The 18,212-nt window shown below is 34.8% G+C and overlaps 1 protein-coding gene across 1 annotated transcript in view; it reads left to right on the forward strand.

The window, feature by feature from the left end:
- STK17B (serine/threonine kinase 17b) overlaps positions 1–18,212 on the forward strand; it is a 29,539-nt gene that overhangs the window by 2,768 nt on the left and 8,559 nt on the right. The window contains exons 2-4 of the mRNA XM_043910522.1: positions 7,051–7,212; positions 12,903–13,115; positions 17,005–17,149. Of these exons, the coding sequence (XP_043766457.1) occupies positions 7,091–7,212; positions 12,903–13,115; positions 17,005–17,149 (480 nt within the window). The 5' untranslated portion in view covers positions 7,051–7,090. The remainder of the gene's footprint in view (positions 1–7,050; positions 7,213–12,902; positions 13,116–17,004; positions 17,150–18,212) is intronic.

An 18,212-nucleotide genomic window follows, 5' to 3' on the forward strand; every position in this document is an offset into this window, starting at 1 on the left:
ATTTATCATTTTCCCCCAAAATACATGTAACCTTGAACTTCAGGACCACTGTAAACATCTAAACTAGTGAGTTTCTTTTCATTTATAAATGTGTTGTGGTGTCCTAGACCCTCTGCCACCTCTTTAAAAGAGGGAATAGTTATATTTTAAGCATTTAAAAATTTTAATATTAACAGTGAAACGATAGTTTCACCTTTAATCCTAGGATCATATTTCATTTTTCATTGTAATACTTACTGAATAAACAGTACTTCAGAGATGCTATAAGTAAACAGTACTTTATTTTGCAACAGAAACTTAATTTTCCATCTGATGAATGAAAAGCACTGTGTGTTTGTTGGCGCACTCTATTTCCGTTCTCTACATCTTTCCGTCCTGGTTCACAATTATAGGGTTTAACTCTCCTTCTGAAGGTGGAAGAGACAGCACCTGGCCTTACTGAACTGACACAGGATCATGTCTAAGGTCATTACCTGGGACTTTAGCCCTTGGATAGTGTTTACTAGGCTGGTTAGACTAGAGTCAGTTAGCTGGCTTCTTCTTGTGATTTTTCGAAGGATTAAATTCTTGGATTATGCTTTCTATTCAGTCTTTAAAAAAAAACAAACAAACCGATTAACCTGTTAGTAGAATATGTAGAAGGAATGGTCTCTTCCGTGACATTGAAAATCATCATCGTCCCTTTCCCTATACCAGTACCTTTGCTTCTAGTTAGAAATGGATCCTTCTGCCACACTAGCAGAAAGTTCTTTATTTTGATGGATTCTAGACAAATAAATCTCCAGTTCCTGTGTTTCATAGGGAAAACTTGGTAGCTGTAAATGCTCATGCAGAAAGAAAAAGTTTTTTTTTTTCCTGTAACCTTGTGCCTTACTTTGCTTTCCATTGCCTTTTAGATTTCTTCATGAGAATCTTAATTTATCAGTCCTTTTGCAGGACAAGTATCTGGATTTCATGATTGAAATAGCTCTTAAGATATTGATGTTCTTAGCTGAAGTAGGGGTATGATAACATCTGGCTACCTAGTCTGGAAAGATAGGTAGATGCAAAGTAAATAATCTGTTGGTATTGTATTACAATACATGATATAATAACTTTATCCATGTTTCCAGACTTCATGGCTATCCTGTTTAAAACTGAAGTTCTCGTATAGCAATTTAAAATATTTCTTATTTTATTTAGTCAACTATTGAATTAAGCAGAGATTAGCTGCATTTGAAGCCCCAATATTATAATTTCAAGATGGATCTCAAATTCTGCTAAACCCTCAAAGACATGAGATGTACCTAAAAATTCTTGCTGTATCTCTTAATTCTTAAGAAATATTAAGTTAATATTAACTTAATATTAAGTTCAGTTCATCAGACATTTAAAAAAATTCCTACCAGGTGCCAGACACCATGCTGGGAGTTTAGGCCAGAAAGCAAATAGTTGCTATCCTTTAGACACTAAATATAATCACAGTCTAACTTGTTACATGTTGAGATAAAGAGGTATGTCAAGGGTCCTCCTGTTTGAAGAATAAAGGACAGGCATTAAAGACAAGCTGTGGGTTTTAGGCAAAGCTTCCTGGGGGAGTTGACATTCTTTGTTGAGGTAAGGAGATGAAATAAAAAGTTAACCATTTAAGGAAAGGTAGAAAAGATGTTCAGACAGAAAAGTGTAACAGAGATGTGGAGGCAAAATATGAGGTACAAGTGTGGCAGGAAATGAAGCTGGCCACGAAGGATTTTGTGTGTCTTGGTGTTAGGGCTTGAACTTGTAGTTAGTTACCAGGGAGCTAATGCAGGGATCAAAGCAGACAATTTAATTCTCTAGAAGTTTTTATTTATTGTCATATGATGTGTTAGATTTTATGAAACATTTTTATAAGATAACTTTGAGGTGAATATCATGATGAGCATTTTTAAATAGAGCTATTTAAAGGTTTGTAAGGGTTTTTTTTTTTTTTTTTTTTTGGTCTTACTGTTGATCACATCACATTTGCTTTCTCCCTTCTAGTAAACTTAGGTCCAGATCAAGCCTAACATTTTCTCTCTTCCTTCCTTCACTGATCCCATCTGAATTCTTGTTGTAATTATTGTAATGAGAGTTAATGAAGAAAAAAATCTCTGCAAATAAACTTGAGATTGCATTATTCCTGGCAGTACTGTGTAATTGGAGGCTTTATTGTATCTTGCCTTCTATTATCCTTGTACTGTTTTATTGCCTGATTATGTCTATAATTGTGTACCTACTCACACATACACACATACACATTTTGTCTACTAAGTCCCTTGAGATTTTTTTTTTATTAGTGTAGCCTAATAAAGTGTTATGGGCTTCCCATGCGGCTCTAGTGGTAAAGAACCCACCTGCTAATGCAGGAGACGTAAGAAACAGGAGTTCAATTCCCGAGTCAGGAAGATCCCCTGGAGGAGGGCATGACAGCCCTCTCCAGTATTCTTGCCTGGAGAACCCCATGGACAGAGGAGCCTGGTGGGCTACAGTCTATTGGGGCGCAAAGAGCCGGACACGACGGAAACAGCTTAGCACACATACAGGGAGTAAAGTTCTTTGAAGTGATACATTGGTAATGTGGGCTTCCCTGGCAGCTCAGACAATAAAGAATCTGCCTGCAATGCCGGAGACACCAGTTCCATCCATGGGTTGGGAAGATCCCTTGGAAAAGGGAATGGCTACCTACTCCAGTATTCTTGCCTGGAGAATTTCATGGACAGAGGAGCCTTGCAGGCTATAGTTCATGGGGTCGCAAAGAACTGGACACAATCGAGTAACTCACACAGATTATTGGTAATTTAGAATTGGTTATAGGTCTGTGAATTATGGTAGAAAGCAAGAAAAGGTTGTTGATTGCTTGTTGGAAGTAAAGAGAATCTGGTGAGAAATTTAGGAAGATGCAAGGAAAGACAGAAAATTAACTGATAACCTTCATGTACCCAAGAATTAAATCTTACATAAAGGGTAGCATGGTGTTTGTGGAGGGATTGGTGGAGAAAGGTGACATTCTTGCTCTGTTATATACAAAATTGGCCAAAGGATAGGAAATAGAAAAATATCTAGGCTGTGGCAGCTGGTGCAAGTGCTGTAAATAGAAGGAAGATACACTTACGGCATGCTGTATGGATCCCTAAAGCAGTTTGTAATATAGGTGTATTAGGAGTATGTAGGTAAGTTTAAAGTCTAACCTTCAGAAATGTGTTTTTCCTTTTTTTCTGGGACATATCTTGTGTTTCCAGTATGTTCAGAGCCAGAGTGAAATGTAACACAATTCAAAAAATTATTTTTGTACCAGCACGTGTTTTAAAAACTGCTGATTGTCCAGTGCTGCTTTCAGCTGCATTTATAGCCATACAAATATACAAATATCTATAGGCCATTCATCCATTGCGATGACCAACAGTACATGTGAGGGGAAAAAATCTGTTAGGGTAGAAGACTAAGCATACTCCAATGTCTAGTATCAGGAAATGCTATTAAGTAGCTTGATTATTAGGCCATGTTTATATTATCACGATTTATTCCAGTCCTAAAAAAAAGCTATCTTTAATTTTCCTTCTAATAACTAAATAGGTATTATAAAACTTAACACCTGTTAGTATTATATTTAGATATCACACTTTGGATTTTTTTTTAGAGGGATCCTGAGGTGAATTTGAATTTTCACAAGTAATATAACAATAAAGGCATATATCTTAAGGTTACAAATTATTATTTATTATATAGAACTTTGACATTAATTCAGAATTTATAAAATTGTTTTTTCTGGGTGGTATTAAACAGGGTATTGATTCTTGCTTAGTATTTACCCTAAATGCCTGTATGGTCTTTGCATAAGAATGGACCTGTTACTTGCATAATGAATACCATCTGCTCTAAATAAATGCGGAGAAAACATTGAGGCCTTAAAAAATCTGAGCAATAATGGCTCATGTACTTTCAGCCAAGTAAACCCTTAATGTGTAAAGAGATATGTTCTACTGTTGCACATGGGTTAGTTTCTGCATTTAGAGTCTAGTCATATATATTCACAGCCATCTTTTTTAGCCAAAGGCATTTGTTAGTTTTTTGTCTACACTAGCTTGATGTAGATAACTTAAACAAAGGAGAGTATAAATACTGCCATAATTTCACAATCCAAAGATAACCACTGTTAATATATTGTCATAGTTTCCTGTATTTTCGTCTATTTTCTTTTATATTTAACAATATTATTTAAAACATATTTGAAAATTATATATAACAAACATATATACTTATAACAAAATTAACATACTGTATATAAAACTGTCTTCCTTTTTTCATTATATGAGTTAAAATATTTGAAAGCACAATTTTTATTAGGTATGTAATATCCTGTTATTTAGGTATATTTAACCATTTCCTTATTGTTAAGCTTTGGGATGCATTCACTCTGAAAGCTTTTTGGTTTTTTCCCACTGTTATAAATCATGCTTCATTAAGCTTATCTTTGACAACATCTAAGATTCATATTGATTCTTTTGAAACTTGAGAGCAGAAAATAATTATAAAATATGTCTCTGTTTTACTAGATTCTTATGAATAGATTGCTTTTTAGCTGATGTATTACAGCATAAGGTAAACATCTTAGATTCTAGAATCTAGGTGAGGTGAACATCTTAGAATCAAGAGCCTACACTCTGTCTCTGTGGGTAAATTTGCTGTTTTCTTGTGCTCATGATTCCTAAGGCCTGATGTGGAACAGTGTTGGGAATGTAGCCCAGTTTGCATCTTTGATACAGGTATATCCCTTCTTTCTGTATGTATGCTAATAACATAAATATGATCATAAACATACAAACCTATAGACTTTTAAATTTAGGGGAAAAGTCTTAAAGCCCAAGAATGACCTGAAGAAAGAAACACTAAGCCTAGAAGTTGGTAACAGTATTGATTTTTCAGAGAGGAGTGTGTGAGCGGCGAGACTGAGCGCCCTCGGAACTGAAGCAAAGAGCTCATCAGAACAGAGTAAAAGAGACAGATTTTAAGAACGCGTTTGAGCTAACTTGGGGTGAGAGTCTTGTGTATGGACAGGGTACAGCTGTTCAACAGGGGCAGGGGCCGTCCCTGGAGATCTCTCAGGGCACCAACAGTGTGTGTTGATTGACCTCCACGATGTGCTTTCACGACTAGCGCTGTACCAGTCTCATCCTTCATGAGTTTGTATTTTAATTTTTAGTATTTAGAGCACTGCAAGATAGATTCTATGATTCGTCCATACTTTAGGGGCAGCAGAATTGCAGCTTTCCTTGCTAGTAATCAGGAGAAATGCAAAGTAAACCACAAAACTGAATGGGGCATATGTTGGCAAGGAAATGATAAGCTGTCCTACTCAGGGCTAGCGGGATGAAAAGAAGGGACCAACTCTGTGATTAATTATTTATTTTTAATTCAAACAAAATAATAAGGTTGAAACCCCCAAGTGTTTGTTATATTTGTATCCCTTCCGACACATTTGAAATACCACTTTCTTTCTTTTCTAAAAGTAGCTGTATTACTTTGCCAGGCCGCCGTAACAGAGTGCTGTAGGTAGGGTGACTTAGCAACAGAAATTAATTTTCTTCCAATTCTGGAGAACAGAAGTTTGAGATCAAGGTGTCGGCAGGCTTGGCTCCTCGAGGCCTTTCTCCGGCTTGTGAACGGCCTTCTCCCCGTGTCTTCATCTGGTCTCCTCTCTGTGTTTCTGTATCCTCATCATATTTTTTAATAAAGATACTTGACTTGGCATATTGCTTTAAGGTCCACCCTCATGGCCTCATTTTAATTTAATTACCCATTTAAAGGCCCTTTCTCCTAATATAGTCACTTTCTGAGGTACTAGGGGATTAAGACTTCAAGGTAGGAATTTTGAAGGGAGGGACGTAATTCACCTCAGAACAGCAGCAGAGGTAAATGTCTCATAGCTGGTATGATGGATAAATGGGATTCAGACTCAGATGTGGTTCAGTCCAAATGTTATTTTCAGAAAGGTACTCTGCTAATTTTGGAACACTAGAGATGTACCTCAAAACTAGTTAGGTCTGTTTTTCCAAGGGCCAAGAGGAAAAAAATGCCGACTTAAAAAGAAAACCAAGAAAATACAGAAACTGAAAACACTCCCGTCTAATCACATTGTTCACTTGCTAAGGTGCATATAGGTGGCATTTGAATATAGGAAGGTATAGAACATGTCAAGTAGGAAATAAACGGAAGAAAAATGTGACAGAGAAGGAAAAAAGCTTAGGGATTCTTTTAAGAGTGTGCTAGAAGAAGAATACTGATCTTCTATGACATAGGCATAGCAAAGGGAAGTATCTAAAAATATGTAGTCTGTCATTATTATATGAATTCAATTAATTGAAATAGTAGTTGTAATATTAAAACTGAATACTTGTAAATATCATAAAAGTTCCAGATAAATATGAGCTTCAGGTACAGATTAGAACTCCAGAAAAGGGCTTTATGTGTAGTTGCTCACTCATGCGACAGAATTATAGAGCTCTTCATACATAGCAGGCTCTGTGCTGCGTTCTGAATCTAAGACCCATGAAACAAGTCTATTTCTCTTAGTGACTCAGATGTCAGTAATATAACTCACAACATGTGAATTCACCACTGTATTTGTTTGCCCATGTAAAATTAAATTTAAAATGATTAATTGTTTTTCTGTTAAATTATCTTGTTATGTGAAGATACAACTTTAAAGAATCAAAGTTTTAAAATGAAATTAAATGATTGTATTACAATTGTAACTTTTTAAAAGAATTTGGTAGGTCTTACAGGCGTTTTCAGTGGTTTTATTCTGAAATGAAATTCAGTAACTTAGTTCAGGTACCATAGGTGATACCAATTTATGTGTCTGCTCTTCGTTTTTCTTCTTTTTGGGTAGAATATGCTTTTAAATCTTCTTCCGTCTTTTTTTTTTTTGGTTGTACCTTATAGCTATATTTGGAGCTGTATAGTATAACACATATCCTGTCTAAGATAACATCTTTTTTTTTTTCTTAATTACATATGTTATACCGTGCATCTTCTCTTTTTTTAAAACAGATAAAAATAAGTGACTGAAGAAGCCTTTCTGGGAGTCATCATGCTGAGGAGAAGATTTGATTGCCGAAGCATTTCAGGCATGCTAACTACCACTCCTCAAACTCCAATTAAAGTGGAAAACTTTAATAATTTTTACACACTCACATCTAAAGAACTGGGAAGGTAAGGAAACTTTTGATGTGTGTGTGTTTAAAATCACAGGATTTCTTTGTCTATACTTTTATAAAACTCACTTGATTATTATTTAGCAATGATTAGAAAGAAAAGTCCTCATCTCTGCTGATGCTGTACAGGGATCTAGTCTTAAGTGACCTGGAAATCAGATCCACGGAGGGTTAGTGAGCATGTGTGATACATCGCACCTCGCTTCAGAGCCGGTGGTGGGAAGTCAGGGCTCTTAGTTGAGGCTGTCCAAGGGAAGAGGCAGCTTAGCATGTGGACTGTCACATCAAAATTTGGGGTTAGCCATTTGCTATTTGACCTCAAATTACTGTACCTCTCAGTTCTGTAGTTTCCTCATCTGAGAAGTGGGGATGAAAGTAATCGTATATATTTTATATGGTTGTTGTGAGTCTTGAACAAGTTAATATTTATAAAATATTTAGTAGCATGCTATAAAGTTTTTGTTGAATAGCTTTTCTAATTCTTAGAATATGGTGCTGGCCTAAAAAAATGTGGGGATTCTCCTCCTTCTCTTTTCTAAACAAAATGAATTAATTCATATTTGATAGTATAATTCCATATGACAAACAGTGCATGATCTGTAACTAAAGCCTGTATTTATTTACACTGATACTGATCCGTTTTGGTTTAATGAAGGTGTAAATTCCTTCAGGCCAAGGAATGACCTGAGATTGTGAGAGCTACCATTTGAATATATATGAAAATTGCATAAGATATACCAGATAATATGATATGTATTCAGCATTTTGAGCTTTAAACTCTTAACAAAGGGAGGATGGTGATCATTTTCTGTCTTTAGTTTGATTTTTATGTTAAAATAGTAAAAGCCCATGTTTGTATTGATGGATGCACAGTAAAATAGTATGAATGATTTTTTGTCTTTGATAATCTCAGTGTGAAAACAAAAATTGACTGAAACATGGCAAGTAATTCTGTTCATGGTGGTCTTTTACGTCAAAGATGAAAGCAAGTCCTGGCTTTTTCACTTGTCAGATATTGGGAGCAGTCTTTCTTTTACAAAATAAGGGTGCTAATATCTATGTCACAGACTAAGAACTAAATATGAAAGCATATTTATTTCATAATTCCAGGCATATTTATTTATTTAATTTTGTGTGCAAAATATTTGGGCCTTTTAATGGTTTATGAAAAGATATAGTTTTTAAAAGCTTTCAGGGTATTTTCAAGAAATAGTTTAGTTCTGAGTCTGTAATTATTTCTCTTTGCATTATACAGGAAAGAGTAAGTGTTCTTTAGTTGACTGTATCTCATTACTCATTAAATAGTCATAGAGTCTTTGCTTTGGAAGAACTTCAATGATCAGTGGCCTTCTAATATAATTTTTTATGCAGTGCAGCAATTTTTCCTGTAATTTTTCTGACAAGTTTTTTATCCAGCCTCAATTTGAATGTCTCAGGAATAGGGAACTCACTTCCTCAGAATATGTCTGTTCCATTTTGTGGGCACTTACACACAGAATTCTGTTTTCTGCTAATCTCTACCTAATATACATAGTTCCCCTTTTGTAGCTGCATATAATATCCGCGTAAAAATCCTTTAGAGATTTGAATGTAGCTAAATCTTGTCAGTTTCCTTAGATGCTCATCTTATGACCTGATTTCCAGACAGCTTCCTTGATCCATGTAGCCTCTTCTGGATCACTTGTAGCTTTTTATCCTCAGCCTTAAAATGAAAAAGTCTAGAATGGATGCAATATTGTTAATATCTTACCATCCAAAATACAACAAAACTTTGTTGAGATAGCCTGTATGGGAGCTAGAAGGACTGATTTTTTTTTTTTCTTTGTTGGTTTTGGAGAACATAAACTTTGGGAACAATATTAATAATTTGAAATTGTTTTGTAAATGGGGTGCCATCATAAATCACAATCATAAACTTGACTCAGTTTATAACATTTTAGAGCAAAAATTCATGATAAACTCTGATGAAAACAAATTCAGATTCCTAATATTTCATCTTTTAATAGCTTCATGAAAGAGACCTTTTTTCTTTTAGTTGATACGGCCTAATGAGTCACCTGGTAAATGTTGATAGTCTCATTAATAAACCTTGATAAATTGAAGTCATGACCTTTCATCTGCCATGAACTTGCTTTAAATTCTTTCAGTGTTTTACCAATTTTTATATTATCCCACACTTTTGCAAAGTGAAAATTAGGATCATAATCTTGATTCTTCTGAGACTTATATGTTTTGAAACATACAAACATAATTCTAGCATGTGATGATTACAAAATTATCTTTATAAACCAGGTTTTAAATTAATTTTAAGATGTTTAATGTTTTAGAATTTTTCTTTAAACAAATTAGAATAAGATATGTAAAAGTTAGCAGTTAATTTTTGACTGTTCTCAAAAAACTTTGCATTGTTCCTGTTTTTTAACATGTTGGGTAAGTTTTTTCCACCCCTCCCCCAACTGAATCAAGGTTTCATAGGACTTCTTGTGGTTAGAAGGGTGAGGCAGATGCAGAAATAAAACGTCAGCTTCCTTTGTGGCCTACCCTCCCCCCTCCTTTCACATTTTATTGTCTGTTCTAGAATGTAGAAGGGTAACTAACTAGACCTTTTAGCTGCTGGGAAATCTAGTTAGCCTTGCCCTTTTAGGTTATGCATTAAGTATTACTGTTAAGGGTTTTAAATTTTCCTAAATGTTTCTGTTAAATTTCATATAGGGACATTATGTGTTAAGTATTATTTTATGTGTGTGTTTAGGCTCTCAGTCGTGTCCGACTGTGCAACACCATGGACTGTAGCTCGCCGGGCTCCCCTGTCCATGGGATTCTCCAGGCAAAAATACTGGAGCGGGTTTCTATTTCCTTCTCCAGGGGATCTTCCTGACCCAGGGATGGAACCCATGTCTTACATCTCCTGCATTGGCAGGCAGATATTTTACCACTAGCACCACCTGGAAGCCCTCACTATTATTTTGGATACTTCTAAATGACAATTAGCATTTTAGAATGGAAAACAAATACTTGGTTTTTTCCCCCTAAGTCATCTGATAATTATGGTAAAAATATTTAAAGATCCTCTGGAGAAGAGAATGGCTACCCACTCTAGTATTCTTGCCTGGAGAATTCCATGGACAAAGGAGCCTGTGGGTTACAGTCCATGGGATCACAAAGTGTCAGACACGACTGAGTGATTGACACACATAAATGAATATGTGTGTAAAATTTTGAGTCTCAAAGAAGGTTTAAAAATGTAAATGCTTTAAGTACAGTATACAGAATAGTGCAGTGTATGGTACTGTATTAAGTGCATAACTCTTGCATTCACTCAACAGATATTTCTATAATAGAAACAGATGTTTCTATTATGTGTTAGTGAAGTGTAGATTTTATGATTAATAATTAGGACAGATAGGGTTTCTGCCCTCATAGGGCTTTTACTTAGTGATGAACATTGGCAAATAAGTAGTTACCAATATTGTTTGGTCATCTTTGCTCTGCATTAATAAGTACTGTTCTTGTAAGCCTCATGAGAATACCTGAAACAGTTAAAGTGTTTATTATTATTTAATTTTGCTCTTTGTTTCTGAGAGAATTCTGGCTTGTAGATATAATTATAAAATTACAGCAGAACTTAATTGTTACAGCTGGTACTGTAAACTTTTTCAGATGGACAGAGTTCTTGGCTAACTAGCTTCTGTTTCCTAAGTTTTACAAGGTGAATTTCTTCATAAAACTTAAAATTTCCTTTTTGTTTTAGACAAATTTTCACTTCTGAATCTAAATAAGAATTGGCAGAAGTGAATCTACTTCTTTTAAAAAAAAAAATCTTAAAGGAAGGAATTGTTTTGTAGTGGTCAGAATAGAAAGCTAGGATTTCACATCCCGCAATTTATGTCATGGCAGTCCATTTCCATATATGACCTTTCATGAGTCATTTACTCCTAGTCTGACCCAATTTATCCAGTATAAAATCTTTAAACTTGGACACTTTGAATATAAAACAAAGGGACTGATTGACTTTCTTTGTGAGCTCATTGAAATGCTTTGATTTGTATTCCTTTTGCATATGGTGAGAAAATACAAATTAAACATTCTCAAATCTTAAATGAAAAGTTCTATCAAAAAAATAAATTTATGCATGCACATTTTCTGAGTTGATATATATTTTGATATATGTAGAAGAATCAAATTATAGCTTGACCACTTTCTTAAAATTTTTTTTTGCATTAGTAGCTATACCTTTTCATCTTGATTTCCAGTCAGTGCTTTTCATTGGCACCAATTTTGAGGAAATTGAGAATATAAAGAGTAGGGATCTTTGTCATTCTGCCCTTGACAATAGTAAGTAGAAATGATAAGCAATTTATTCTGTCCCTGACTTCTACCCCAAATTTAAAGTATATTAAAAATAGGTTTTTATTTATACCTGATTTGTTGGTATTCAGTGAGTCATTTGAGCCTTAGGATAGAAGTTCTTAATTTTAAAACCCATGAACCAGGCTTAGGAAGTTTATGGATAGTCTTTGAAATCTAAAAACCCTCTGGAATTATATATAAAGCTTTCATTTTAAAGGCATATGTACATTTTCTGGGTAGGCAGTCAATAATTTTTATTAGTTTCTTAAAACAATCTGACTCAAAATAGCTTGAGTCTTTGGGAAACTAGATTTGGGAAAACTGTAGGCTTAGAATACTTGGGCTTCCCTTGTGGTTCTGCTGGTAAAGAATCTGCCTGCAATGTGGGAGACCTGAGTTTGATCCCTGGGTTGGAAAGATCCCCTGGGGAAGGGAAGGGCTACCCACTCCAGTATTCTGGCCTAGAATTCCATGGCCCGTGTATAGTCCATGGGGTCTCAAAAGAGTCGGACACTACTGAACGACTTTCACAATCTTTACTTTAGAATACATAGGTTTGCCAGAGTCTTTCAAAAATTGGCTGAAATGTTGAGCACTGTTACTGGATAGAGCTAAAACATGTTTATTCCTAAAACGATAAACATGACTTTAATAATGTGTTTGTACATAGCTTTTGATAACCATGAATTTTCTTAGTTAATCATGACGTGCCTTTGGATATTTTCCATAAGACATGTATACTTTTGATATATCTATTACAAGCTTTGTGGACTACTGAGCAATACTAACAGATACTCTGGTAACACAACTGACAAATTGTGATAAAAAGCTTCAAAGGTTGTCGAAAGTGATGTTGAGAGGCAAAATGTTTACACTAATAGAAGTAAACAAGACGAATACCCATTTTTGCATTTAATTTTTTTCATTTGAAGGAAAGCTAAACTTTTTAGCAGAGGGGAATAGACCAAGATACATATCTTCTCTGGAATCTGCCAGACAGAATAATATTTACTCTATAGGATTGTTATCATACTTAAACAAAATAATTCATATCAAGAGTATGGCATGGAGTTGGTGGGCAAATGAGATCTCTCCCTACAATGGTAATGTATCATGTTAATGATATGATAGTGAAGAATAAATATAATTATGTCTTATATTACATTTGCCATTTGTATTTTTGTGTGATGATACTATAAATTTTATAAAAGTACATGTAGTAATTGATTAGATTAAGAGAGCAAAGGTAAATTCCTAATGGCATGGATGTTTGAAAGGATTGATAAAGTTATAACAGTATCTGTGTTATACTAACTTTTGTTCTTACTTTTCCCCCAGAGGAAAATTTGCTGTGGTTAGACAATGTATATCAAAATCTACTGGACAAGAATATGCTGCAAAGTTTCTGAAAAAGAGAAGAAGAGGACAGGACTGTCGTGCAGAGATTTTCCATGAAATTGCAGTACTTGAATTGGCAAAATCTTGTCCCCACGTGATTAATCTTCATGAAGTCTATGAAAATACAAGTGAAATCATTTTGATATTGGAATAGTAAGTATACTCTTTAAAAAATTGAAGTAAGTTTATAGTACCTATTTGAATTGGTTGGGTAAGGTTGCTTGAAATGTCAAGAACAAGAATGATAAAAGTATAACAAGAACTTGTAAAGATTCCTGTTAATAAAATATTAGAGGAACATAGTATATATTCATATATTTTCAGAAAACTTATAATGTGTAGCCTCACACAGATACCCCAAAATGAATTAAATAGCATTCAATAAACAAATGACAATACAGTGTTTATAGTGAAATTGAGTATACTTTCATTGCCAATGGCACAGAAAATAGACTGTTTTCTGCAAAACAGTCTGATGGGCAGATAGGATTGAAATAATTTGTGTATTCATTTATTTGAAAAGCACATCCAGTGAAGTTACCCAAGGAGAATAAAAAGGTAAACTTGCATGAATGAAAGGTAAACCATGTAGTTTGATTTTAATCTTCTACATGTTAACTTTATTGTGTTATGGGAGTTTTTTAAATGATATTCTTGACTTTCTTACTAATTTCTAAACTGTGCTTTAGAAAGCTGTAAAAGACAAACGTAGATGTAAGTAGTATATAGTTCACAGATTTATGTGACAGCGTAACTGTACTAAAGTACAATTATCACATCCATTCACAGATGCACAACACATACACAAGCACATAAGCAAAAAACATAAATACTCCACATTTCTGAATTTTTTCTTCTCTGTAGTCACTGGTCTGGGTGCCTTGTTTTAACAAAGGGTCTGTTGGTCTGTTGCTCTTCACTGCTTTCCATTTATGCTTCCAGTTTCTGCTAACTTCTGCTTCTTGTGTTATCGTTTCTTCTCCTCCTTTTAACTCCCCTTCATTTTCTGTTTACCATAGCTTCATCTTTGGAAAGCTATGGTAAATTATGGTAAAGAGCTTTCCCTCTTTTGTGGGAAAAATGGTAGTCCTACAAAAGACATTGGTCAGCTGGTCAAACTAAGAGGTAGAAACAGTGTAATTGGCTGACAGTCAGTGTTTGTTTGATCTCGTTACTGAAATAAACAAACCCAAACCCCTTAGGATACTTTTCCTGGTATAAAAGTAACATCTATTTATTGTGTTAAATTTAGAATGTATAGAAAATAGAAATCATTTGTAAACAGTGGTTACTTTTATGACATATTCCTCTATTTTGAAATTATTTTTCTAGGTATGTATACTTTCAGAAACAAAATCATGATCTATTAAGTGTATGGTATTATAATCCTTTTTTTCCACTTAAGAATATGTTGTGTGCATTTATATATGTATACATATATGTATATATATATATGTGTGTATATATATATATATATATAATATAGTGTTTCTAAAAATGAATTTTAATTTAGCAAGGACTTTTAAAGTTGACTTCATAATCAGAGTTTAACAAGCAGCCCCCAAATTCAGAAAGGCTAGATGTTGGCATTAATATGTGTTGACTCATTATAATAATAGCTAATATTTATTGAATATTTACTGTGTGTCAGACACTGTATTAAATACTACAAGTGATCTGCTTTGATCCTTATAACATCTGTTGTACTCAGTACTTGATGTGACTTTTCTGATTTAATTCCTAGAGCAAGCCAGTGAAGTTAGAGCTGTCATTTTTTGTTATGTATCACTGTGTTACAGTGGAAGAAACAGAAGCATGTTTTGCCCCAGCTTGGGTAACTAGTTAGGCGGGGTCTGGATGGAAGTCAGGCTGCTTGTTTTAGTAGGTACTTCCACAGGCAGCCTGCTGTCTTCTTATGTCTAGGCATTGGGAAGTGCTTTACATGTGTTTTCTCAAGTGGTTTTCTTATATTTTATTTTGAACTTTAGAATTAATGAGAATTCTGTCTATTGAATTAACTTTAGAGATTGTAATGTCAGTGTTGGTATATAAAAAATTATGAAGTGTTCAAGAATGAATTTTTCATCTAAGCATTTTATGCTGCCATATACTGCTGGATACTGAAGAATTTAGATCTTTCTGGTATTTCCCATAGTTTTGGGTATTTTCCATATTTTAAGAGTGGCTAGGGATCCATATTCCATACGATTTTCTTTTAATAATCTAATTATTTCATCTGATTTCTTATCAGATGTGTCTTATAAAGGGCCCAGCAAAGAACTCATTCTAAGAGAATCTGAAGTATCTCTTCATTTTCTTATTTGCTTACGATTGCATTATTAACCTTATCTGTAGTGTCCTTGCAGGAATATATTTTGACCACTTGTTTTGAGAAGATTCATTTCATTAAAGCTAAATAACATAACCAGAAAGGGGAGAAGAGAGGTATCCTCAGTAGCTTGGCCTGCGGAATCCCTCTTCCCTCAGGAGACCTTGAGCAGGGTTATGACAAATAAACAACTGACGTGTGAACTGAGGGGCCACGTGGGTAGTCTGAATATTAGCTATTCACAAAGATTAGTTTCTTTTTTAGATGAATGAATTTCTAATGTTGTCTTCTGGTACCTAACTTTGGAGGTCACTATTACATGTTTTATAGCAAAGTAAATTTTTCATACTCAGATTGTCTTTACTATGAAACCTTGAAGTCAGATCTTGAAGTTAGCTTCTCATGAACTTTCTGGGAATTGTGGGGGCTGGAAGTCATTGAGATATGCAGTAAACATTATTGAAGCATGCCCACGTGTGCCTTAGCAGCTGTCCCACAGATTTCTCTGAAACACTGTCAAGTGTCAGCGATAAAGCCCTGCAGCTTCTGATCGGCACGCTCTGTGCAGATGACCTCATGGCCCGGTTACCTCTGCAAGTGTGAAGGGTCAGTCCCGTGATTTTCAATGAGACTCGGATTTGTGACCACTGATTCTTTTTCCTTCTTGTGACTCCAGATATACATGACATGCTTCTTCCTCTTGACAGTCACCAAGACTAATGAATTGCACTTTGAGCTGCTCTGAAGAATGACTGTCTATTCCATTATTCATTCATTCAACAGACACTTACTGAGTACCTTCTATGTGCCAGACACTCTTCTTGTTGCTGTGGATACAGGAGTGAACCAAAGGGGGGAAAATAGTGTTCTGTGAAATAAATGAGTTTCTGATTTATCATATAGAGTAGGCTTTACTTGAGATATTCCCAAACATACCTTATAAATTTTTATTAATAACCATCTAGATTTTTTTTTGCAGGATTTCTGACAGTTTTTATCTCATTCGTTTAGATTTAGTCCTTAGAAAAAAATCTGTTGAGTTCAGTTATATCTCTGTTTTACAGATGAGGAAGCTCAAATAAGTGATTGACCCTAAATTATATTGCTGGCAAATAGCAGATTTATGATTTAACTTTCAATCATTTGATTTCAAATCTAGGAATTTTTCATTATGCATTTGTTGGCATTCTTTAGATTTTCAGCTCTTATAAACAAAGAAAAAAAATTTGGGTTCTGGCCCCAACTATTCTTTGTAAAGCTGCAACACAGGATATTGGTTAAGAATGTAGATTCTCATCCATATTATACAGATTTAGATTCTGCTGTCTCACTTAATTTCACCTCTTTGTATTTATTTCTTTATCTGTAAAATGGGAATGGTAGCCATGATTCACATGATTGTCTTGAGAATCAAAATGTCTATCTATATACAGATGACAGGTATGTTTATATTTAATGAATAAATGAGTAAAATAGAGCAGAGCTGAGCTCATAGGTGAATACTAGCACCCAGACTTTAAACTATTCTTGTCATTTATTTTATTTCTTAAAAATCCCTCCCAGCACCATTCACTGCCCCCCATTAAATGTGTATATATAGAGAGATTAAAGTTTAGGTGGCCATATCTTTTACTTAAAGGTATATAGTATTTAAAAGTTGTCATTTTTAGATCAATGATTTTTCAAGTTTCTATTCTTTGAATTTTATTTCAGTGCTGCAGGTGGAGAAATTTTCAATTTGTGTTTACCTGAGTTGGCTGAAATGGTCTCTGAAAATGACATTATCAGACTCATTAAACAAATACTTGAAGGAGTTCATTACCTACATCAGAATAACATTGTACACCTTGACTTAAAGGTAATGTCATGTAGTTTTAAGTACCAATACATCTCTGTTCCTTCTCTGCTCTTGCTTTGCGCAACTAACTCAAACTGGTATTGAGAGGAAACAATAGGCCATGCTTGTCTAGACTGTGTATGTGCTACATGGACTTACTTCTGTATTGATAGATAGAAGACTGCATGTGTGAGCAGCTCAGATTAATCACTGGGCTTTTAAAAACCATCATTACATATGTTCTAATGCTACCGTCATGTCACTCCATCCTGTTCTTACTGTTCTTACCTTGGACTTTTTGTCTTATAAAACTGTCTGTCTCTGAAATACTTAATTTTTAGCTACCTCTTGAAGATAATCTGCTAGTCCTTACTCCTTTGCTCCCATTATCCTCATTTATCTTTCTCTTGAGGCTTTTAGTCTTTTGGCTTCTCCTTTTCCCACACCCCGCCCCAGATCACTCAGGCCCCTTCCCAAACCCTGAGGTACCACTTCAGCCTCTCGTTTTACTATCCTTTCTCCTTATCCTTCCTCTGTAGCCATACAGGAACCTAGAAGTCTGGATCAAATCATCTCTCGTTGTTTGAACACTGGACTCCTCCCTTCCTGGACACTCTCCTTGTCATGGACCCTCCCATGCCTCTTTCTGTCTGAGGTACAGTCCTGCGGTAGTCAGACCCAGGACCGTACCACTGTACTCAACCATTAGCTCTTTCTGGGTGTGAATGCGTTTTTATTTGTTCATGCCTTCTTTCATGCTATTCTCTAGACCACTTTTCTCACTGGCATGCTTCTGTTTAGCCTTCAGGATTCACCTTAAGCATCATCTCTACTGCAAAGCCTTCTTGGACTTTCTTATGGGCAGAAAATTAAGCAGTCTTTACTACCGAGTATTCTGTATATCATAATCAATTAATCAATCAATGTATCCATCTTTTTTTATTAAAGCCAAGAATACTCTTGAAGTGTATTTTTTTACTTATCATTGACTCTATAGCTCCTCCTAAGTAGTAGTTCAGTAAATGTTTGGTGGATGACTCAATAAATGTTTAATAGCTAAACAAATTCTACTTAAGTTACCTCT

This window comes from Cervus elaphus, chromosome 8 (assembly GCF_910594005.1).
Source record: "Cervus elaphus chromosome 8, mCerEla1.1, whole genome shotgun sequence".
Classification (NCBI taxonomy): domain Eukaryota; kingdom Metazoa; phylum Chordata; class Mammalia; order Artiodactyla; family Cervidae; genus Cervus; species Cervus elaphus.